We start from the raw sequence: 25,227 nt of genomic DNA on the forward strand, positions 1-25,227 counted from the left end.
TGACAGCTCAGAGCCTGGAGCCTGCTTCGGATTCTGTGTCTCCCCCCTTTCTCTGTCCCTCCCCTGCTCATGCTCTGTCTCTCTCTGTCTCAAAAATAAATAGAAACATTAAAAAAATTTTTTTTTAAATAGTTAACATGGTAAATTTTATGTTATGTGTATTTTACTACACACACGCGCGCGCGCGCGCGCGCGTGCGCGTGTAGATATTCCCAACCCCTTCCCACCAGAAACAAAAACAAAAAACTTCTAAAAAGTACACAACTTTTGGAGTTAAACAGATGGTTTAAGTACCAGTTCCATGTTGATCTAGTGGTTCTCAAACTTGAGTGTGCATTAGAATTACCCAGACGGCTTAACACCCCCTGGGTTCCCGATCCAGTAGGTCTGGAATGGGCCCAAGAATTCACACTTTTAACAACCTCCCAGGTGCTAGAGAACCACCGGCCAAGAGCAAGTCTTGGTTCCTGGTTTATAAAAATGGGCACGTGAGCCAGATGTGAGGCTTCTGTGAGGATACCTGATCCAGAAGCTCTCAGCATCAGCTTTAGTTTCCTTTTAGCAAATTGCTTGCTTTTATTTTCAAATAATTTTTGGATTTTTTTCCCCATGTAATAATTATGGTCATTTGACACAAACAGAAAGAAATAACTTATTTTTATTTTTATTTATTTTTTTTTTTTAGTAAGCTCTGTGTGGGGCTTGAACTCACAACCCCTGAGATCAAGAGTTGCATGCTCTACCCACTGAGCCAGAAATAACTTATTTTTAGAAACATATATTAAGGTATTTAAATATGTGAGAAGCATGTAAAATTTAACTTTGTTTCTTAGAAGATTAGGATTATTTCAGCTCAATGGCTAGACTAGGGTTATCTTTGGAACTGATATTTAATGATCAACTTTTTTCCTGTTTCAAATTAAATCTGCACATGTATGTATGGTGGGCAGGGTATATTCTGGTGAAAATAAGGGCTGTGGCAACTCCCTTCCCTTCACCTCTTGCATAAAAAAAAAATTGACAAAACCTCTAGGAAACCCTATGTAAATAATTAGGGTAAATATTATTCCTATCACTACAGCTGTTCTTAAAAGTTCCACTTTGTGGCTATCCACAAGAGCTAACAAGGGGAAAATGGCCCTGTAAGCAAGTGTTTTACCTTAACTAAATTCTACAGAAATCTGTAGATTGGGACTGTCCAATATGGTGACCACTAGCCATATATGGGTATTAACACTTGAGCCATGACTGGCACCAGTTGTGATGTACTGTAAGATTTAAAGACTTTGTCTGAAAAAAATGATGTAGAATATCTAATTTGTTTTATGTTAATTACATGTTGAATGGTTAAAAATTAAATTAAAATATTTTATTAATGTATTTATATTAATATTTTCCATTTAGTCAAAATATTTTTTGATATTATGGACTAAATATATTAAGTATACTTAAAAATATGGCTACTAGTAAATTTTAAATCGTATGTGGCTGTCACTTGTGACTCATATTTCTGTTTGATAGCTGAGCTCCTCTAGACCTTCCAGGAATTAATAGGTGTTGGGGGTGGAGTTGGGTAAGAAAGGAGGGCTCTGTGGCAATGGTAACATATGAAACATTGACTTTTAAAAACCAAGAGGTCTGATATGCATGATGAATTACCGGGAAGTCTGTGTATGTGTATATATAAATACACATACATGGGTATTTGCAGTATATATATGAAATTGTATATATATATATACAGTATATGTACATATATATACAGTGAATGTATATATATACACACATATATATACATATACTGTATATATATGAAAATTTTTTTTTTAATTTTTTTTAACGTTTATTTATTTTTGAGACAGAGAGAGGCAGAGCATGAACGGGGGAGGGTCAGAGAGAGAGGGAGACACAGAATCGGAAGCAGGCTCCAGGCTCTGGGCCATCATCAGCCCAGAGCCCAACGCGGGGCTCGAACTCACCGTGAGATCGTGACCTGAGCCGAAGTCGGACGCTCAACCGACTGAGCCACCCAGGCGCCCCTGAAAATTTTTTTTTTAATTGTAGAATTTTCATTCATGGAATAGTGAGGTTTTTGCTGTGGGAGAAAATGTCAAGATTCTCGATTGCTATCTTTTGGTATGGGACACATTTCTAGAAATTGAACCTTCCAAAAATCATGTTTACACCCACAGAGATGAGAAGCATCATCTCTTGGGAATTAGAGATTTGAGTTCAAACCTCTGTCTTGCTACTTACAAACTCTGCAGTGTTGGGCAAGCATCTTATATTCCCTGTAAAAATAGAGATAATAGTGCGTACCTGGCGGGACTGTTAGAAGGGTTAGAGCTGTGTGAAATGCCTAGCAGAGGGAAGGCCAGTAGTAAATGTTAGCTGCTATTACAGTTTTTATTATCTCATGTGCCTTGGTATATCAACTAATAATAAAAGGGACTTAATTTTACTGTAAATACCCATGCTAGTATGTTTATTTTCTTGCATATTGATAATGCTTTCTGTAATTTGGAAAATTATTTCAGATGTAGCTCTTGCCTTTCTAATAAGATTACCAGCTACTCGCAAGCTGGGACATATTATTATGTTTGTTTAGCCCTGCAGGACAGACTTACCTAATAAATAAGTAATCGTTGAATCCAGTCCTCATTATCATTAGTATAGTAATTATAATGGTACTGCTTAATATATCATGCTACCTACGTGCTTTCTTAAAGAAAAAGCATATGGATGTTAAGGGAATCTTTAACAAAAGTTGCAAACTATCATTAGAAGTTTAAGGAAAAGTTAAATAATGACAAATCTTTATAGGGGAATAATTTTACTCAGTGAGGCAAAATCTAATAATTTAAATATTTAGAGAGGGAAGTAGGGTGTTCTTTAGGCACGACTTTGAAGACATAATGAAGCAAGAAAAAATTCTTTTTTTTTTTAATCTTGGGCAAGTTAATTTGTGTCTTTTTTTTAATTTACATCCAAATTAGCATCTAGTGCAACAATGATTTCAGGAGTAGATTCCTTAGTGCCCCTTACCCATTTAGCCCATCCCCCCTCCCACAACCCCTCCCGTAACCCTCAGTTTGTTCTCCATATTTATGAGTCTCTTCTGTTTTGTCCCCCTCCATTTTTATATTCTTTTTGTTTCCCTTCCCTTATGTTCATCTGTTTTGTCCCTTAAAGTCCTCATATGAATGAAGTCATATGATATTTGTCTTTCTCTAATTTCACTTAGTATCATACCCTCCAGTTCCATCCACATAGTTGCAAATGGCAAGATTTCATTCTTTTTGATTGCCGAGTAATACTCCATTGTGTGTGTGTGTGTGTGTGTGTGTATACATATATACGTATATATATATATATATATATATATATATACGTATATATGTATATATATATATATATACGTATATACACACACACACACACACACACACACACACCACATCTTCTTTATCCATTCATCCATCGATGGACATTTGGGCTCTTCCCATACTTTGGCTATTGTCGATAGTGCTGCTATAAACATGGAGTGAATGTGTCCCTTCGAAACAGCACACCTGTATCCTGTGGATAAATACCTAGTAGTGCAATTGCTGGGTCGTAGGGTAGTTCTATTTTTAGTTTTTTGAGGAACCTCCAAACTGCTTTCCAGAGTGGCTGCACCAGCTTGCCTCCTCAAGGAAAAAATTATTCTAATTTGTCCAAAAGAATGATACCGAATAATGTCAAGAATAGAACTACGGGTCTATCTTACCTTTTTTTTTTTTTTTTTTTTTTAACGTTTATTTATTTTTGGGACAGAGAGAGACAGAGCATGAACAGGGGAGGGGCAGAGAGAGAGGGAGACACAGAATCTGAAACAGGCTCCAGGCTCTGAGCCGTCGGCTCTGAGCCATCAGCCCAGAGCCTGACGCGGGGCTCGAACCCACAGACTGCGGGATCGTGACCTGAGCTGAAGTCGGACGCTTAACCGACTGAGCCACCCAGGCGCCCCATATCTTACCTTTTTTAATTGACGTATAATTGATACACAATGTTGCAGGTGTACAACGTCGTGATTCCACAACTCTATTCATTATGCTATGCCCACCACAGCTTAGCTACTATTTGTCACCATCTAACATTATCACAGTACCATTGACTATATTCCCTATGATGTATATTTTGCCCTCCATGACTTATTCATTATATAATCTGGAAGCCTATGTCTCCCACCCTCCTTCACCCATTTTGTCTTTCCACCCAACCCCTGCCCCTCTGGCAGCCACCACTTTGTTCTCTGTATTCATGGATCTGTTTCTGATTTATTTTTTGTTTGTTTTTTTAGATTCCACATATAAGTGAAATCATATATTTTTCTTTGTCTGACGTGTTTCACTTAGCATAATACCCTCTAGGTCCATCCATGTTGTCACAAATGGCAGGATCTCTTTTTTAATTCTTTTATGGCTGAGTAATATTCCAGTGTGTGTGTTGTGTGTGTGTGTTTATATATCACATCTTTGGGGCGCCTGGATGGCTCAGTCGGTTAAGCGTCCGACTTCGGCTCAGGTCATGATCTCACGGTTCGTGGGTTCAAACCCTGCATTGGGCTCTGTGCTGACAGTTTAGAGCCTGGAGCCTGCTTCAGATTCTGTGTCTCCCTCTCTCTCTGCCCTTCCCCTGCTCATGCTCTGATTCTTGATCTCTCAAAAAAAAAAAAAAAAAAAAAAAAAAAAAAAAAAAATATATATATATATATATATATATATATATATATATATATATCACATCTTCATCTATCAGTGAGCACTTAGGTTGCTTCCTTATCTTGGCCATTGCAGATATTGTTGCAATACACATAGGGGTGCATATATCTTTTCCAATTAGTGTTTTCATTTTCTTTAGGTAAATACCCAGTAGTGGAATTACTGGATCATATGGTATTTCTATTTCTACTTTTTTTGAAGAAACTGCATACTATTTTTCTTAGTGGTTATACCAGTTCACATTCCTACAAACAGTTTGTGAGGGTTCCCTTTTCTCCACCTTGCCAACACTTATTATTTCTTGTCTTTTTTGATGCCAGCATTCTGACTTGTGTGGAGTAATATCTCATTGTGATTGATTTGCGTTTCCCTGGTGATGAGTGATGTTGAGCATCTTTCCATGTGTCCGTTGACCATCCGTATGTCTTCTTTGGAAAAATGTCTATCCGGGCGGGTCTGTCCTATTTTATTTTTTATTATTAAAAAAACATTTTTTTAATATTTATTTTTGGGAGACCGAGAGAAAGGGTGCAAGCAGGGGAGGGACAGAGAGAGAGGAAGACACAGAATCCAAAGCAGGCTCCAGGCTCCGAGCTGTCAGCACAGAGCCCAACAGTGGGGCTCGAACCCATGAAGCGTGAGATCATGACATGGGCTGAAGTCGGACACCTAACCGACTGAGCCCCCCAGACACCCCAGGTCTGTCCTATTTTAAATAACCCAAAAGTGATATAAGATAGGGTCAAGCCAAATGAAAAGTTTTTATGTTTTCCCTAAGGAAAAGGGTTGTATTGTAGGCACCAATGTCTTAGAAGATGGGACTGTGTTCTAAATTAGTTATACAGTTTCCCCTAACATCATTCAATTCTGGTACATGTGACTGCTACTTTGAGAATGAAGTGGTTTTAAATTAAAGAAAAAAACGCACAGTGAGTTGGCCTTAAAAATAAATTTAGTATTTTGTTCTTAGACCACTGGAGGCCGTCTATAAGTTACTTGACTCCCTTATTTGAGGGTACAGTAAGTAATCTATAGCAGAATAGCCCAGAAGTGAGTAAGGGGTGCCTGGATGGTGCAGTTGGTTGAGCATCTGATCCTTGATTTCAGCTCAGGTTGTGATCTCATGGTTGTGGGTTTGAGCCCCACGTTGGGCTCCACACTGGGCATGGAACGTCTTAGGATTCTCTCTCCCTCTCTGTCTTACCTCTCCCCCACTTGTGCTCACAAGCACTCTCTCTCTCCAAAAAAAAAAAAAAAAAAAAAGAATATACATATATTTGGGGGCACCTGGGTGGCTCAGTTGGTTGAGCTTCTGACTCTTTGATTTTGGCTCAGGTCATGACCCCAGGGCTGGAGAGTTGAGCCCCACTTTGGGCTCCAAGCTGAGCATGGAACCCGCTTAAGATTCTCACTCTCTCTCCCTCTGCCCCTCTCCCCCACTCGAGCTCTCTCTCTCTTAAAAAAAAAAAAAAAAAAAAAAGGTGAGTACACAAAAGGGTGTTAATTCAGAGGTCCATTCAATTCTGAGCACTCATATAAAAACTAGAAAAGTACGTGATTTATTTATGTAACTGTTTTCCACTTCGGATGTTCAGGAGAATGAAGCTAGGATTTTGATAAGCTTACCAGAAAAGATTGTTGCATGTTTATCATGAAATTTGCCTTTGTGTTTTACACTGGTCCAAGGTTGAGAATTTTGATGAGCTTTTCCACTGCAGTCTTGTGCTTGTAAGTTGTAAAATGTGTTTCTGTTGCTCTCCACTAAGCATGCAAAATATTAGCTTTACTTGACTTCCTTACTCCGGGAATTTTTTGATAACTTTGGTGATGCTGGAGAGTGTCCTTTCTGCCCAGTTGGAATTGCCAGCTTGCTGCTACCATCCTGTGTATCTGGCAGCACCTTCAACATCTTTGCAAAAATTACATCAAACAGTGTTTAGAAATGACCAGACTGTGCTTAGCAAGTATAAAAATAGCTTGTGGATGATATTCAGATGTTTAGAATCCCACTGTGTTTGTTACTGCATTGAGTTTATTCACTTCACATGTTGAACAAGTGCCCTGGGCCCTAGCAGTGCACAGGCTCTATGGACCGACCCCTAAAGGATCTGTGGATAGAAGTGTGGGGAGGGGAGACCATGAACTTGGATATGAAGAAAATTGCATGTTACTTTCATTAGACTCCAGTTGAAATTTATCATTTCCTAAATCTATGAATGAAGGCAACCCAAACCATGAATTAACAATGCCTGGGAATTTGTTACTATTAGAAATATTTTTTGTCCCATTACATTTGCAGATACCTGAAAAAATTACGATCTTCCAAAAGGTAGTAGTTACTAGACTCACCACTAAATCTTGTAAGAATGTGTTGATGAAGAATCACATATATAACTGTATCACAATTTTTAAATATTTTTATACATGTGTTTTTTATTTTTATTTTTTAAATGAATGCATTTTTTTTAAAGTCCTACATATATTATGAACTTTGAAGTATTACTCTGGCAAGGGATCCATAGCCTTCACCAGACAGCCAAAAGGCCCACAAAGGGTCAAGAAACCTCCTCCCTCCTTTGGGGGATTTCCTCCCCCAGCCATATCTGGTACCTGTCAGTAGTTATGGGGTGAAGTGCCTCAACTTCTTTCACACCACTGCTTCTAGGGTTAATTTTAACCGATGAGCTCTGGGTCCTTCATCTCCCTTCAGTGAGATTTAAGTGTCAGACTTCGGCTCAGGTCATGATCTCACTGTTCGTGAGTTCGAGCCCCATGTCAGGCTCTGTGCTGACAGCTCGGAGCCTGGAGCCTGCTTTGGATTCTGTCTCTTCCTCTCTCTGCCCCTCTCCCACTCATGCTCTGTCTCTCTCTCAAAAATAAATAAACATTTTTTTTAAAAGATTTTTTGGGGGCGCCTGGGTGGCTCAGTCAGTTGGGCGGCCGACTTCGGCTCAGGTCATGATCTCGCTGTTTGTGAGTTCGAGCCCCGCGTCCGGCTCTGTGCTGACAGCTTGGAGCCCGGAGCCTGTTTCAGATTCTGTGTCTCCCTCTCTCTGACCCTCCCCCGTTCATGCTCTGTCTCTCCCTGTCTCAAAAATAAATAAAACGTTAAAAAAAAATTAAAAAAAAAAAAATAATAAAATAAAAATAAAAATAAAAAAAGATTTTTTGATGATAGATCTACAACTAGTTACGGACCACTAGTTATGGCCTTGTTTTTTTTTAGTAAGAATATTCATGGATGCTTTATTTTTTATTGTTATTTTTTATTTCAAAAATTGTTTTCATAACATAAAATTTTCCATTTTAACCATTTCACGTATAGTTCTGTGGCATTAAGTACATTCACACTGTTGTGCAGCCATCCCCACCATCCTTCTCCAGAACTTTCTCATCTTCTCCAACTGAAACTCTGTTCCTTGTAGTCTTTTGATCGAAATAAGTACAAATATAAATTCCCTTCACATGGCATTTCTTAGGGTTTATAAAAGACTTTTCATTAGATAGAAGTTTATATCTTTTAAATGGAGTGTAGAAAAATGAGATTAATTTAGCTTCTTAAAAAAATTATTTTCGTAATGTTTATTTTTGAGAGAGGGAGGGAGAGCGTGAGTGGGGGAAGGGCAGAGAGAGAGGGAGACAGAGGATCCTAGAGCAGGATCTGCTCTGACAACAGAGAGCCCTATGTGGGGCTCAAACTAAGGAACCAGGAGATCATGACCTGAGCTGAAGTCAGACACCTTAGCTGACTGAGCCACCAACGCGCCCCTAATTCAGCCTCTAAAAGTTTTTGTAGAAACTGAAATTTTGCTTGGAGTAATACAGTATATTTCTTCATATTCTTTCTTAAATCCTTCTTTAAAAATATTTGTTCATTTTGGGGTTGTTTTTTTTTTTTTAAGTAGGCTCCACACCCAGCATGGGACTTGAACTCACAACCCTGAGATCAAGAGTCTCATGCTCTGCTGACTGAGCCAGCCAGTTGCCCCTTAAATCATTTTTAAGTTTAAAAAAATTTCTCTCATTTTCTTCCCCTTAAAAAATTTATTTTGTGCACACGTCGTCCTTGTGAATCTACTTTTACTGAAGGGGACCCTGGACATCTCTTCCTTGGTTAACATCATTGACTTCGTAAAATGGAATTTTGTTTGTTAAATATTGTTAGCTGTTTTTATAGGGCTTGTTTTTCTTGGAACATACCATAAAACCAAAATATTTTGAATGTTACTCATTGAGAGAGAGCAGTGAGACTCAAGAGTTTGCAAAATAACTTTAACCAGATTGCTAATAAAAAATATTTTTTGCTTATAATTACTACCATTTCAAAGTATCTTTTAAAAGCAGTTCCACACATAGGGACAACAGTACCTACAAACTACACTAATGGATAACAATGGCATCCTATTATTTTGAGGAAATACAGAAAAAGATTCAGCAGTTTTTACTTTAATAGCTTAATTATTACCATGCTGTATTTCAGTGAATTCTTGACTGTAGGATTGGAATGCAAAAAGCAGTCTTTTTTACTATTTGTTGTGACTGGTACTGCACAGTAATGCCCGTTGTTATTAAAAGTAGAAAAAGTCACATTGGTAGGGTTTTTACTTTTATTTCATTAAGCTGTTCTCTGAAAGATGGGTGCCTGGCTGGCTCAGTGGGAAGAGCATGCGACTCTTGATCTCAGGGTCATGAGTTTGAGCCCCACATTGGGCATAGAAATTACTTACATAAATAAAACTTTAAAAAAATTTAAGTTTATTTATCTTGAGAAAGAGAGGGAGAGAGAGAGTGCGTGCACAAGCAGGGGAGGGGCAGAGAGAGAGAGAGACAGAGAATCTGAGGATGTAAGTAAGACTTACCTTTGGCTCTTCTCCTTTTCAATGCCTGTTCCTGAAATTTTTGCTAATGTGTTTTTGGTTGATACTCGTTCATCTTTCTGGGTGGTTAGTTTCAATGTTGGCATTGCTTCCTTTTGCTAAGTCAGCTTGTTGTTGGAGCTAAGGCTCTAAATGACTGTTTTTAGTGGAAGAAAGTAATAAATGTGGCAGTCAATGATTAAAACAGAAATTCGCCTTTTATTTGGAAGTAAAATACAAGAATTCTTTAACTGAAACAGTAGTATAACTGAAGAGAACTGACTTATCTTTTTAATATGTATTATTCTATATACTGAAGTATCGTGATTTATCACAAAGATAGTTTCAATTTCACTTTACTTAATATTTAATAGCAATCAGGCTAGCAGCATTTCTTTTTTTTTTTTTTTAATGTTTGTTTATTTTGAGAGATTGAGCATGCACGTGAGCAGGGGTGGGGAGGAGACACAGAGAGAGAGGGAGAGAGAGATTCCTGACCCAGGCTTGATCCCACGAACCATGAGATCATGACCTGAGCCAAAATCACAAGTGGGACGCTTAACTGACTGAGCCACCCAGACGCCCCTAGCAGCATTTCTTTGTATCATTTCTCAATAATTTCCTGTATATTATTTTCCATAGTCGTTAAAATGTTCAGTCTCTTTTAAAACATAGTAAATTATGGGGCGCCTGGGTGGCTCAGTTGGCTGAGCGGCCGACTTCGGCTCAGGTCATGATCTCGCGGTCCGGGGGTTTGAGCCCCGCGTTGGGCTCTGTGCTGACAGCTCGGAGCCTGGAGCCTGTTTCAGATTCTGTGTCTCCCTCTCTCTGACCCTCCCCTGTTCATGCTCTGTCTCTCCCTATCTCAAAAATAAATAAAACATTAAAAAAATTTTTCTTTAAAAAAATAAAATAAAATAAAAATAAATAAAACATAGTAAATTATAACAACATTTTTTGGCAGGGCATCTGTTTTTTTCCCATATTATTGAGTTGTTTTTCTTCCCTGTAAGGTCTAGTGTTGGTACTCTCAAAAGCCATTCAAGGCTGTGCCAGAAACTCTTCAACTTAGACTTTTACTTGTGAGTCTTTTAAGGAACACAACTATTATTAACATAATAAATGACTGTGCTAAAGATTTGGGAACTCGAAGGAATTATTCTGTTTATGTTTAGTACGCAAATCCCTGTTTTAGGGAAGTTTATTTAATACTAAATAGATTATTATGGAAGGATACACAATCCTTTTGTCCTCTGAATCTTAAAAAATGACACTTCCTTATGCCTCAGAGATTGAGTCATCTGCTCTGGAGCAGAGATGGGGAGTCAGTTGACTTCTCATGACTTTTTCTACGCAGCAGGAATGGCTGTCTAGATACGTAAGGGCCCAGCATAAGCCAGTAGATCCTGGGCATTGGACGCTCCACACTGCATCCCAAATCCTGTGCTTTGTGATGCGAGAAAGTGCTCATGGGTAGCCTAGCTGTATATTTTTGGCAACTAAATAATAAGGAACTGACATCACCCGTCAAAAAGTTAGTTATTTAGACCAAAATCTTAGTAAAGTTATTCAGTAAAGTAAAAGACATTTACTAGGCACGTTTATATCAGGCATTGTCCAAAACTCAGATAATACAAAGATGGAAAGAAACTGCCCCAGCTTTCATGGAACTTGTAAATTAACAAGGGGACCAGAAAAACAAAGTTTTGTCAACACACCTGTCAGATGCTAGTAACATGTCAGATGTGCTCTGGGGATACAAATAAGTAAACAATTAATTTTGCCTGGGGGTTTAAAAAAAATAGTATAATTTTACTCCAAGCCTTAAAAAATAGGCAGGCATTGTCAGTTGGCCACTTGGAGGTGGGTAGGAAGGTCTGTCTTCTCAAAAAGATAAGTGCAAAGCCAAAGAATTTAAAAAGTGATGTGATAGTTTGGGGGACATGGTCAAGATGGCAAAGAGCCAAGGGTCCCTTCATTACAGGGAGGGTAGGGTGGGCAGGGATTCAAAATGAGGCTAGAGCTTTTTCTTTCCGTGCCAATAGCGTTCTTGCAGCCATGGTGAGCGTTCCTAAAACCCACCACACTTTCTGCAAGAAGTGGGGTGAGCACCAACCACACAAAATGACCCAGTACGAGAAAGGCAAAGATCCTCTTTATGCCCAGGGAAAGTGGCGTTATGACAGGAAACAGTGGCTACAGTGGGCAAACTAAGCCGATTTTCCAGAAAAAGGCTCAAACTACAAAAGAAGATTGTGTGGAGGCTTGGATGTGTTGAACCCAACGCAGATCTAAGAGAATGCTGGCTATGAAGAGATGCAAGCATTTTGAACAGGGAGGAGATGAGAGAAAGGGCCAAGGGATCCAGTTCTAAGCTTATTTTGCTACATCATGAACACAATAAAACCTTGAGGTTATGTTCACTTCATTTGGTTGCAGTTGGTCTTTTGAGAGGCAGGTAAACTAGTGCCCTCAATAAAATTCCCTTTGTGGGGAAATTTATGCTTAAAAAAAAAAAGAGGCTAGAATCTACTGTAATGAGCCAGTGTTTCCAGCTCACTGATGCCAAAAAACACGACGCAGTCTAAAAGTTGCTCAGCTTCGGGATGGGTGTCTTAGCTGCTCTTCATCAGTCTTCTCAAAGCACTCTAGACTCTTTTTACTTAAATTTGGGCTGTGCTTTAGTTGAGAATAGAAGATAGGCGTCGCGAGGATAACCACAGAGAGTAATGTCTGATCAGTGTCGAAAGACATGGTGGTTGCTTTTAGAATTCTAGGTAGAGAATCCTAAGGTTGTCAGAGAAGGATTCGCAGAGGTTCAAGCTACCAGGAAGAGCATTCCAGGTAAGAAAATTGTCACCTGGACAAGGGTGGGGGGAGTGCACGTTGTGTTTGGGGGCAGGAGAGTGGCAGTTTGGCTAGAATTAGCATGTAGGGGAAGAGCAGGAAATGACTTTAGCCCCATTGTGCATTCTAGGCTTAAGTAGAATTATTTTCCACTTTAGATTGTTCTCCCATAGGAATAACCTGGTCTTCAAAAAAATACACTTTCTTGGAAAACTAAAGTAGGTTTCAAGGAGAAGGGCCTGGGGTGCCTGATCCTGTTGGAGCTTTTGCCATCTTGTGGCCAACATACTGGAAAGGATGATAGGTTCATTTCGAAAAATGTTCACTAACAACAAGGAGATACCACTTCACACCTGCTAGAATGGCAAAAACTCAAGAGATGTCAGCAAGGATGTGGACAAAATGGAACCCTAGTGCACTGTTGGTGGAAACGTAAATTGGTGCAGCCAATACGGAAAACAGTATGCAGATTACTAAAAAAATTAAAAATAGAGCCACCATATGAGCCAGGAATCCCACTTTCAGATATATAGCTGAAGGAAATGAAATCACTGTCCCAAAGAGATATCTGCACCCCCTGTTCACAGCGCCATTATTCACAATAGCCAAGATATGGAAACAACCTAAGTAACTGCCGATGGATACATTGATAAAGAAGTTGTTTTATACACACACATGCCCATATACCTACACTGGAATATTGTTCAACCATAAGAAAGAAAGACACCCTGCCATTTGTGACAGCATGGATGAACATTGAAAGCATAGCATAAACTAAGTGAAATAAGTCACACAAACATAGACAAATACTATATGATCTCACTTATATGTAGAATGTAAAAAAGTTGAACTTGCAGAAGCATACTCAGTTGGTGATTGGTTGCCAGAGGCTGGGTTTAGGAAATGGGGAGATATTGGTCAAAGGGCACAAACTTCCTGTTATACGATGAATAGGTTCTTTACAAAAGGGGGGTTGGGGGAAGGGAGTGCCTGGATGGCTCAGTTGGTTGAGCAACCAGCTCTTGATTTAGGCTCAGGTCATGATCTCGCAGTTCATGAGCTCGAGCTCCGCATTAGGCTCTGCACTAATAGTGTGGAGCCTGCTTGGGATTCTCTCTCTATTCTTCTCTCTTTCTCTCTCTCTCTCTCTCTCTCTCTCAAAATAAATAAATAAACTTAGAAAAAATAAGATGAATAAGTTTGAGGGATCTCATGCATAGCATGATGACTGCAGTGTATTATATACTTGAAATTTGTTGAGAGTAGATTTTAAATATTCTTACCACACAAAAAAATTGGCAAGTATGTGAGGTGATGGAGATATTAACTAACCTTATTGTGGTCATCATTTCACAATATACACATGTATCAAATCATCACACTGTATACCATAAACCTATACTGTCTTATTTGTCCACTATATGTCAATAAAGCCAGGAGTAAGAAAGAAAAAGTTTATTGAGGCTTTGTAATATGTATGCCAGGTGCTATTCTGGATGCTGAGGTTCACTGGTGAATAGACGCAAACCTCTGCCCTGATAGAGCTGACATTCCAATGTAAATATGAGTAAATACGGGAAAGAGGGGTATGGAGAAATACAGGAATTACCTGTATTTGATGGGAAGGAGTGGAAGGAATGATACTGAAACTGGTTTAAGTCATACGCTCCCAAGTAAGATTTCACCTACAGCATTTCCCTTCAGTCAAACTACCAAAAAACTGAACCCTTTCTCTGAGTTTGGAGAGTAAGCAGCCTCAATTTGTATCTCTGAGCTGACCAGAGGCCCTTGTTTGCAGGTCCTACCTGACTGTAGTTGGGGACAGGTTCCCCAGGTTGCCTGAAATTTGCCTGAGTATGTGTTATAACATGAGGGAAAGAGTGACCAACCTCAGAAGGTCAAGGAGAAAACTCCATAGTAACCCCCGATTCCTGGTGAATCTCTGCGGGAGCTGGAGGAACAGGATTCCACGTTTGATTTTTTTTTTTTTTTTTTTTTTTTTTTTGGTGTACTATATTTCCTTTTAGGTTTTTTTTCATGTGTCTTTTAAAAATTTTAATTCCAGTGTAGTTAACATATGGCGTTATGTTAGTTTTAGTGTACGAGGACTCCATGGTTTTGTTTTTTTTTTAATGTTTGTTTATTTTGAGGGGAGAGGGAAGGGCAGAGAGAGGGAACAAGAATCCCAAGCAGGCTCCTCGCCTTCAGCATGGAGTCTGACATGGGGCTCGAACCCATCAACTGTGAGACCATCTAAAGTCGAAATCAAGAGTCAGACACAACCAACTGAGCCACCTAGGCACCCCCCAATGTTTTCAGTAACCAACTTTAGGGGCGCCTGGGTGGCTCAGTCAGTTGAGCATCCGACTTCAGCTCAGGTCATGATCTCATGGTCCATGGGTTTGAGCCCCACATCGGGCTGTCCACTGACGGCTCAGAGCCTCGAGCCTGCTTCAGCTTCTGTGTCTCCCTCTCTCTCTGCTCCTCTCCTGCTCATTCTCTCTCTCTCTCTCTCTCTCTCTGAAAAATAAATAAACATGAAAAAAAAATAACCAACTTTAGTCTATATTATTTTGAAGCAAATCCTAGACATCATAGTAATTGAACTCATACCTGCTTCAATATGGATCTCTAAAGGATGATTTTTTTTTTTAATGTTTTTGGGGGTTTTTTTTTTGTTTTTTTTTTTGAGACAGAGAGAGACAGAGCATGAACGGGGGAGGGACAGAGAGAGAGGGAGACACAGAATCTGAAACAGGCTCCAGGCTCTGAGCCGTCAGCACAGAGCCCGACGCGGGGCTCGAACTCACGGACCACGAGATCGTGACCTGAGCTGAAGTCGGACGCTTAACCGACTGAGCCACCCAGGTGCCCCTAAAGGATGATTTTTTTAAATATAACCCCAATTTCATTATTCTATCTAAAAAATCTTAACAGAATGTAATATATCTGTAAGTCCCACCAGGAATTACAAAATTTCAATGTTGGTATTCTCTAGGGATTTGTCAGTTTGTTAGAATTAAACTAGAATTATGTTGGGGTGCCTGGGCTGCTCAGTCGGTAGAGCATCCGACTTCAGCTCAGGTCATGAACTCACAGATCGTGAGTTCGAGTCCTGTGTCAGGTTCTGTGCTGACAGCTCAGAGCCTGGAGCCTGCTTTGGAGCCTGTGTCTCCTTCTCTCTCTGTTGCTCCCCTGCTTTCTCTCTCTCTCTCTCTCTCTCTCTCTCTCTCTCTCTCTCAAAAATAAATAAAGATTAAAAACATTTTTTTGACTAGTATTACATGCGTTTTTAATCATGCGAGGTCTTTGGGAACACAGTCTTTGCATAAAATGCAGCTACACTATATTTAAACCCTGAATGAATATTTATTTAGTGTTTCTTACACCTGTTTATGTGCTCTTTGCTGGGAATATGAAGATGAATATGACAAGATCCCTGCTTTTGAGGATAGCTCTATGATATTGTCTTATGCTGTTAATTTCTAGGTGATAGTCTATTAGTAACATTTAAGTTTGAAGTCAGTCTAGTGTGTTAGTCCACTGTAATTGAGCCATAACTTAATACTCCTACAAGCTATGCAGTATGAGTTCAGAGCACCCCTCATTGCTGGAGGGCTTTGTTATTTTCTGAGTTTGGTATCTCTTGAACCACCTCAGCTCTGAATCTAGATGCAGCAAAGACTTTTGGGACTCAGCCAACGCTCTTTTGATAACCTCCTTTGTTGGGACCTGGGCCCCCAGCCTGGTGCAAAATTGGCAGCTGAGACTGAAAGAATATGACAAAGAGAGGCCTGGAAAGCTTTTCCCTGGGACCATCTCTGCATCAGTCAATGTGTATATAGGTCTTCTGTCTGTGGATTCTTAAGTGGATCTTGAAATTTTGAGAGGCCGTTAGCAAACACGGTTAGCACAATTTTTATGAGCCCCAAAGTTCTCCAGTGTATGTATTTCTGGACAATTTTAGAATCTGTTAATGTTTCTCACACTTGAGATCTCAGACCACCCAAAGTTATTTTCTCAGACCCTAGCTTGAGAAACACTGATTTGTTTGGTTAATGATTTTATAGTCAGTAATCTTAAGGTTATTATCACTGTGTTGGAATTTATCTTAAAGAAGTTTGATGTGTTTATCAAACAATATCACTATTCTGTTGCTAAAATAATCATGATTCTTGATTTTTATGGATCCTTGGGTTGTTTTTTTTTTTTTAATGTTTATTTATTTTTGACAGAGAGAGAGAGAGAGAGAGAGCGCAAGCATGAGCAGGGGAGGGGCAGAGAGAGAGGGAGACACAAAATCCAAAGCAGGCTCCAGGCTCCGAGCTGTCAGCACAGAGCCCAACGTGGGGCTCGAACTCACGAACCGTGAGATCATGACCTGAGCCGAAGTTGGACGCTTAACCAACTGAGCCACCCAGGCTCCCCATGATCCTTGGGTTTTCATTTTCAGATTGACCACTGTTGATGGTCATTCTTTCACAACACACAAAAACCACTGCATTCTAGGAGTTGGAGAAGTTAAAAGGATTTCAAACTTGTTTTCTCCTAGCTAAATAAGAATTGAAGGGGGAGAAGTGGAATATCAGAGTGTCTCCACCACCAATATTTAGGCCTCCAAGAAAGCCTTGGAGAATCCTAGGTCACCAGGGAACAAAGTTTAAAAATCATAGCTGTGGCTATTAACTTCATTTAGGGGTGGACAAATGGGCCCTGAGAGATTGGAGCTTGTCGGTAATCACACAGTTAGTTAATGTCAGGTATCCAAAACAAGCCCTTTGCCTTCCAAGTTCAGTGTTCTCCCCGATATGTCCCTTGCTCTGTAAACCTTGCCAGACTTTGCCCTGACCCCCTGAGGTCGGCCACTCTTTCCCCCCACCTTAGGGCACATTGTTTAGCCGGCTGGATTTCTTAAAAATGAGGTTTATTTCCATCCTGCCTCATTCTAAATAGGAATTAAAGCAGCTTTTTAAGGCCTTCAAATTCTACATTTCATGAGGTGAACCAGGGCCCAATACTGCCTACTTAATGGTCATCTTTTCTGATGGAGGAATTTTTTAATCCCCAAGTTCTTCTAATAATATTTCTTAGTCTTTTCTGTCTTCTCTTCATTGCTGCTAGAAGACATCAAAATGAAGGAAGTTCTTTGTTGAATAATAACTGAAAAACTCAGAGCCCATTGTGTTGAGTTTGATTGCTTCTTTGTATTGCAAATGAGTATAATTGTGAAAATACAGTCATGTTTCCTTTTCTAGTAAAATGTCATATTATTTCACAAAAAAGCCCAGGAGCTTCACCTGAAGAAGCTTGAGAATCCCTGCCAAAACTCTCAGCACTTCTCACATTGCATTGTGATCAATTATTGAATGTCTCCCTTCCAAAAGAAAGTGGGTGCCTTAAAATCGGAAACCATGGCAGAAAGTTTCACACTGTCTTGCAATTACAAAATTTAATAGCCCATAACTATTACAATATAGTAAAAGGAGTACAAAGAGAATACTTTAGGGGCGCCTGGGCGGCTCACCCCTGTCAGTTAGGCATACAACTCTTGATTTTTGGCTCAGGTCATGACCTGCCAGTCTGTGAGATCGAGTCCCACGTCTGGCTCTGTTCTGACAGTGCGGAGCCTGCTTGGGATTCTCTCTCTCCCTGTCTGCCTGCATCTCCCCTACTAGCTCTCTCTCTCTCTCTCTCTCTCTCTCTCAAAATAAATAAATAAGCTTTAAAAAAAAGAGAGGGGGCGCCTGGTTGGCTCAGTCAGTTAAGCGTTCTACTTTGGCTCAGGTCCTGATCTCACAGCTTGTGGGTTTAAGCCCTGCATCAGGCTCTGTGCTGACAGCTAAGAGCCTGGAGCCCGCTTCAGATTCTACATCTCCCTCTCTCTGTCCCTTCCCTGCTTGCACGGTGTGTGTGTGTGTGTGTGTGTGTGTGTGTGTGTGTGTGTCAAAATTAAAGAAACACTAAAAAAAAAAGAATACTTTATAAAATTTTTTAATGTTTATTATTTTTGAGGGAGAGACAGAGAGCAAGCAGGCAAGGGGCAGAGAAAGAGGGAAACACAGAATTGGAAACAGGCTTCAGACTGAGCTGTCAGCACAGAGCCTGATGCAGGGCTTGAACCCACAGACCATGAGATCATGACCTGAGCTGAAGTCGGCCACTTAACCAACTGAGCCACCCAGGTGCACCAAAAAAGAATATTTTAGATCTTAATTGACATAAACAGCTACTTGCCCTGGGTAAATGGTTATTTTATGGCATAACTTTTTGATCATGACACTCATTGGAAAATTGTTCGCTAAAACAGTCATTCACTTTTCAGCATTGCTTTTACAGTCCTACAAAAATATCAAGTGTGCTTACATTTATTATTTTTACTTTAATAAATCATCATTTATTAACTTTAAGTGTGCTTACATTTATTATTACATTTTATGTCATGCTCATTTGATATCCCTAGCCTTAATACAGTACCTGGCACATAGCAGGTGCTAAATGTTTACTAAATGAATAATGAATAGTGACCAACTTTATTAAAGATACAGATTAAAGAAGCAGCTTTCCTCCTTCCCTAAGCTATTCTGCAGGGTAGAAAACAAAAGGAGGCATGGGATAAAACTGTACGATTGATTTAGTTTCCTCTTCCCCCCTCCTCAATATACTCTGACTTATAATTTGTGCTAATGAATTCATATAAACTGTCGTTACCTCCTAACGTGATTTTTTTTTTCAAAACCTTAAAAATAGCTGTTGTAGGGCTGAGATGGAGAAACTGGGACTGAATTTACTTTCCTGCATTAAAAAAAGTTAAAAATAGGATAAAATATATTAAACAGTGGTTTTGAGACATGGGAAATCAGGCAGCATGGAGAGCAACTCCTGAGAAATGGAAAACGGATGAGGTGAGCCCTATTTGTAATTGTTCCAGCTTACTGTCTGGAGAGAGTTGCCAGGCCACGGCGTAGGGAAGGGGACCCCAGATGGAGTCTGATCATCTTCCAGGGATGAGCTGATGTGGTTGGAAGGGGAAAGTGGCTCAAACACAAGGCACAGTACCGGAGAGGAGAGTGCTACCCAGACAGAAAACGCCTGAGTCCTCAGCTGATGACTGGTCAGTCCATGGGGGCTGAAGGACAACTACCCAAGTCTTGGGAGAGAACCATCCAAAAGGATCAGAGGAAACAACGCTTAGAGCTCACACAGGGCAGAAAATGGTTTGTGTTCCCACCTGTGAGAGCGTGAAAATCCTTGCAATCCATGAGACATCAACAAGGTATGCCATCAAGTGAAGGGTACTGCCTCAGGATAGGGCAAAACTAGCCCTATGGATTGACAGAGCTTAAAAGCAAGCCTCAAGACGATCAAATGATTTAATAAGAACTTAATTTTGTCCTAGACAAAGTTCAAAAATATCTGCAGGGATACAAAACTATCCAGCACTCAATAACACAAAATTAACAATGTCTGGCATCCAATAAAAATGTACCAGGCAGGGGCACCTGGGTGGTACAGTTCAGTGATTTAATTCCAGAACATTTTCATCATCCCAAAAAGAAACCCCATACCTGTGACATCTAGGCCTTTGCAGTCTTTTGCTAAAACCAAGAATGCTGCACTGGATATTCTTATACACATGTGCAAAAATACCTGTAGGACAAATACCTGAAAATATTTTCCAAGTAGAATAATTTGTGCGCCTAAAATTTTGAAAGCTATTGCTAAATTATTCTCTCTAGAGGTTATGGAGTTTACACTCTACTGGCAAAGCATAAAAGTTGCTGTTTCCCCACTTCCTCACCATCATGGTCCTTTACCAAACTTTTATCTTTACCAGTCTGGTAAGTCGTAGTATCTCATTGAAATTTTAATTTATATTTCTCATGTTCAAAGAGAGGTTGATTATTTTTATATGTTTAGGGGCTACTTTCCTTTTTTAGTGAACTGATGGTTCATATGTTTGATTTTCTGCAGGGTAGCTGTTTTTTTGTTTTGGTTTGGTTTTTTTGTTTTTGTTAGGGGAAGAGAGAATCTTAAGTAGGCTCCATGTTCCGTAAGGAGACAGACACGGAGCTCAATCTCACGACCATGAGATCATGATCTGAACCAAAATCAAGAGTTGGATGCTCAACTGACTGAGCCACCCAAGTGTCCCTGTTTTTCTTTTGTTGTTGTTGTGTTTATAGAAGGTATTTGTTTATTAGGGAGAAAAGCCCTTTGTGATATGAACTGGAAGTATTTTTTCCACTTAATGTTTTTTTGGGTTTTTTTAGTCTTTGACTTTGTTTACTTTTTTCCTTTATCATGCAGAATTTTAAAATCTGATGTTGTCAAATTTGTCAATCTTTTCTTTTATACCTCTGTATCTTGTGACAGACTTTCCCTACTCTAAGATTAAAAAAAACTATTTCTCCCATGTATTCTTCTAGTACTTTAAGGTTCTCCTCCCCTCTCTGCCCCTATTTAATTGTTTGATCCATCTAGAATTTATTTTTGTATAAAATGTAAGGTATGGATCTCCGATCTTTTCTCCATACAGCTAACACCTTTCCCCCATTGATTTAAAATGTCACTTTTATACTGTGTCCTCTTGATTAAAAGCCACTATTCAAAGTGTTGACTCCGATAAGGACAATTTTAATACTAGCTTTAATTTTTTTAAGAGTGGTAATCCGGAGCACCTGGGTGGCTCAGTCAGTTAGGTGGCCAAATCTTGATTTCGGCTCAGGTGATAACCTCACGGTCTGTGAGTTCGAGCCCCGGGTCGGGTTCTGTGCTGACCGTGCAGAGCCTGCTTGGGATTCTCTCTCTCCTTCTCTCTGCGCCTCCCGTGTTTGTACGCATGCATACATTCTCCGCCCCCCCCTCAAAATGACTAAATAAAAATAAACTTAAAAACATAAAAAGAGTGTAATCAGGTGTCTGAGGCAGTGATTTCTGACCTGTTGGGATGCCTCTCAGGATTCTGTAAGAAATACAGTCCCCTTCCCTCTGTGACAAATCCTCCTGTCATCAGCTGCTGTTACTGAGGGGAGTGTGTCTCCCTCAAGTGTGTTGGGCCAAGAAGTAGTTTTTAACCATTGACCTAGGGGGACTCCTCTTTCACAGAGCGTTCTAAATTTCACCTAGTGATTCCAGGGTTGTTACTTTACGGAGGAAAGAGCCTCCGCAAGAGTCCAGAAGGAAAGGGGGAGCCTACCTATCCAAAGAAAACTAAACTCTTTACCTTGGAGACATTAGTTTCTGATCCTCAGGTTGTCTTCCCACACTAGAATTGTCAATTTCTACACCTCTCCTTTGGGAAATTGCCTTTGGTGGACCATGTGTCCTCCTGGGGAAAGGAACTACTGGGTTAGACGTGGGATGACTGTGCTTTGGCAGTGTGCAGAGCTGGGGACATAGCGATAAGAGTCATCTCTTTTAATTTGAAACTCTTTAAAGTCAGAAAAGAGGATGGCCCTTTAAAAAGTGGAATTCTCTGGGTACCCCTGACTATAAAATAGGCTCGTGGAGTTCTACCCACAGGGGGCTAGCGACAGAGGCTTGTGTGGTTGGATGGATGCCACTGACTAGGACAGATGTCCCCAGGGAGCATTCTGTCAAGTGTTGGAGCAGCCCGTTCAGTTTGATAGGGGAGGATGCACAATGGCTTTTACTTTCATCCAAAGTTGTGTAAGTGTTCTCTTATTTACGCCACTCAAGGAGTAGCTGGTCACTTTGAACTTTGGGGCAGCAGATGTTCTCGGTGCTTGAAAGTCCCAGTGGCAGTGACACCTTGGTAGAGTGACCGGCGCTGACATCCTTTCTCAGTTTGTTAACCTTTGGGTGTCTCTTCCGCTAGAAGAGCGTGTACAGGTGTGAAGTCGTGAGGGAAGCTGGGATAGCTGGGAAAGGTTGTTGTGGTATAGGCTATTTTTCCCTTACATTTTCATTAGTTTGTTCCAGAAACCATGGACACTATAAATAATAATAAATCCTATCCACTTTATAGGCTTCATGATATGTCCTAATTGCCTCATTTATTCCACGTGATTGTGATGTCTGGGAGACGAGCTCATGGCGCAGTAATGAGCTGTGGCTGATGCAGTTCTTCTACCACATAAAATATCAGGATTTAAGGGAGGCCCTTCCCACAGATTTCTCTGTGTCTATTTAATGATAGTTTTCCTGCTTTTCCTAGCTGTGGCATTTTCACTTCTCAGAAGTCTGGTCTTGCTAGCATGTTCCTAAGTAACTCCACATCTGAGGCCTCAAAGCACATTTCACCTTGCCTGCCACCCTTCTCACACTTTAGCCTGGATGTTACCCTTGGATCGGCCTTCCCCCTCTTCTTCCTCCTGTGTCACCCACCACCTCGCCTCTCCACCAGAGTTCCACTCAGACACCTGCTCGTCACCCCCAGGCCATTCAGCACCTGAACAAATCCCCCTCCCCACCGCGGGAAGGTCTCACATTGGGGGATACTTACCCCTTCCAGACCCTTCCTGGGGAGAGCAAGTTTCCTTCCATGTGGCAGGAGCCAGTTTTATACTTTTGTCTGGCCTCGTGACTGAGAGGATGGGAGGTCTGGGGGAGCTGGAGAGGAGATGGCAGTTTTAACCAAGGAAAAAACACTGAGTAGAAATGATCCCTTCTGCCTTCTTCGGGCGTGTCCCTCTTCTGGGCATCTCTTCAGGATTTCATTCCTCCGTCCAACTGCCGTTCACAACTGCCCTTTCCAACTGCTCCAGAACTCTTGGCCCCGGCATTCCGTGATGTAAATTATTCCACGCATGGCTCGAAATGGGTGCGAAGCAGTGTTGCCAGGTGTCAGATCACTAGTGTAAGTTTACCGGATCTCGGGGGAGGGACGAGAAAGGGGGAGAACTGCTCTTGGAATTTGTCCGGTTGTTACCATTTCAGCCCGGAGCACAGTCACCGCGCTGGCTGAGCTTGATGCTGGCGGTGGCTGGGGAGACAGGGAGCTTGCTGGGGGCTGGGAGCCGGGGGTGAATTGAGGGTTGAGATTTTCCACTTTAAAGATTCCAGTGATGGGATGTAGATTGTTTGGAATTGAAGGGTTGGCGGTGCTGCTGCTGCTCCTGGGGGAGGAACCTGGGACCTCCGGGGCAAAGCCAAAGCCAAAGCCTGTAGCAGTCCAGCCTGGAGCTATGGTGTCTCCTCTGTCTCAGAAAAGTAGGGAGAACCGGCTTTTCTGTTTCTGTAAAGAGAGCCAAACTATGGCAAGAAATCCACATTGCTCACCGTGTTTGGAAACACTCGGTCATAAAACTCAAACACCTCTTGGATGCATGAGATTTTTCTCTAAAACAAATACTATTTTCTCCCCTTTTGCACGATATGTTTTGAGGAAGTTCCTGTTCCTGGTTTACGGTCCCTTCGGGGAATCTGTGTGGGAAGGATTGCCGCCAACTATCTTTGATTTATCTAGATTCCTTTTTGACTTGTAAGTTAAGGATTTGTGTTCAATAAAAACAACTTAAATTGAATATTTAGTCTCTTGAATAACCACAAAATTAAAAAAAAAACTCCCATTAAAAACAAGCAGTTAAAGAAAAAGCTTCCATGAATTACACAGTTATTTAGGAAAGTATAGAGTGTATTTTTGTGTTGCGTTGGCGCGACTGGCTTTAATCTGCTTTCTAACCAGCGTTCTCTTATTCCTTTTGTGTAGTTGTCATGGATGATGACGACGACTCGTGTCTCCTTGATCTTATTGGGTAAGATGCTCATTCCAGAACCAGGGTGAATCAGATGTGTAAGGTTTGCCGTACTAAAACAACCTACTAAGCTAGCATATTAAAATTGGGTGGGTTTTGGGGGCACCTGGCTGCCTCAGTCAGTGGAGCGTGTGACTCTTGATCTCAAGGGCATGAGTTCAAGCCCTACATTGGGAGTAGAGATTACCTAAAATTTAAACTTATACCCCAGTGTTTATAGCAGCACTTTCAACAAGAGCCAAATTATGGAAAGAGCCTAAATGTCCATCAACTGATGAATGGATAAAGAAGTTGTGGTTTATATATACAATGGAATACTACTTGGCAATGAGAAAGAATGAAATATGGCCTTTTGTAGCAACGTGGATGGAACTGGCGAGTGTTATGCTAAGTGAAATAAGTCATACAGAGAAAGACAGTTACCATATGTTTTCACTCTTATGTGGATCCTGAGAAACTTAACAGAAGACCATGGGAGAGGGGAAGGGGGAAAAAAAGTTAGAGAGGGAGGGAGGCAAACCATAAGAGACTCTTAAAAACTGAGAATAGGGGTGCCTGGGTGGCTCAGGGTTGAGCGTCTGACTTTAGCTCAGGTGATGATTTCACAGTTCGTGAGTTTGAGCCCTGTGTTGGGCTCTGTGCTGATGGCTCAGAGCCTGGAGCCTGCTTCGGATTCTGTGTCTCCCTCTCTCTCTGCCCCTCCCCTACTTGTGCTCTGTCTCTCTCTGTCTCTCAGAAATAAATAAATAAATGTAAAAAAAAAAAATTAAAAAAAAAACTGAGAATAAACTGAGGGTTGATGGGGGGTGGGAGGGAGGGGAAAGTCGGTGATGGGCATTGAGGAGGGCACCTGTTGGGATGAGCACTGGGAGTTGTATGGAAACCAATTTGACAATAAATTTCATATTAAAAAAATAAAAATAAAAAAGCGGGGTGGGTTTTTAAAATAAAAATCAAGGGGCACCTGGGTGGCTCAGTTGGTTAAGCATCCGACTTCAGCTCAGGTTATGATCTCACGGGTTGCAACTTCAAGCCTTGCATTAG

At 40.7% G+C, this 25,227-nt stretch overlaps 1 protein-coding gene, 1 long non-coding RNA gene and 1 pseudogene across 5 annotated transcripts in view; 2 read left to right on the plus strand and 1 right to left on the minus strand.

Moving 5' to 3' along the window:
* LOC122219922 overlaps positions 1-23,213 on the minus strand; it is a 31,166-nt gene extending 7,953 nt beyond the window's left edge. The window contains exons 1-2 of the long non-coding RNA XR_006202611.1: positions 22,932-23,213; positions 9,623-9,776 (exon numbers count right to left, since the gene is read on the minus strand). This is a non-coding gene — a long non-coding RNA (uncharacterized LOC122219922). The remainder of the gene's footprint in view (positions 1-9,622; positions 9,777-22,931) is intronic.
* Positions 1-25,227, plus strand: part of BICRAL (BICRA like chromatin remodeling complex associated protein) — an 81,057-nt gene that overhangs the window by 16,898 nt on the left and 38,932 nt on the right. For 2 of the 4 annotated variants that reach the window (XM_042938790.1, XM_042938793.1), the window contains exons 1-2: positions 18,641-19,739; positions 24,138-24,183. In XM_042938790.1, the coding sequence (XP_042794724.1) occupies positions 19,724-19,739; positions 24,138-24,183 (62 nt within the window). In that variant the 5' untranslated portion in view covers positions 18,641-19,723. Of the gene's footprint in view, positions 1-18,640; positions 19,740-23,218; positions 23,286-24,137; positions 24,184-25,227 lie in introns of those variants that run through there. The other 2 variants (XM_042938792.1, XM_042938791.1) reach the window with 2 other exon arrangements.
* LOC122219921 lies at positions 10,556-12,419 on the plus strand (annotated as a pseudogene).

Source organism: Panthera leo, chromosome B2 (assembly GCF_018350215.1).
Source record: "Panthera leo isolate Ple1 chromosome B2, P.leo_Ple1_pat1.1, whole genome shotgun sequence".
Taxonomy (NCBI): Eukaryota; Metazoa; Chordata; class Mammalia; order Carnivora; family Felidae; genus Panthera; species Panthera leo.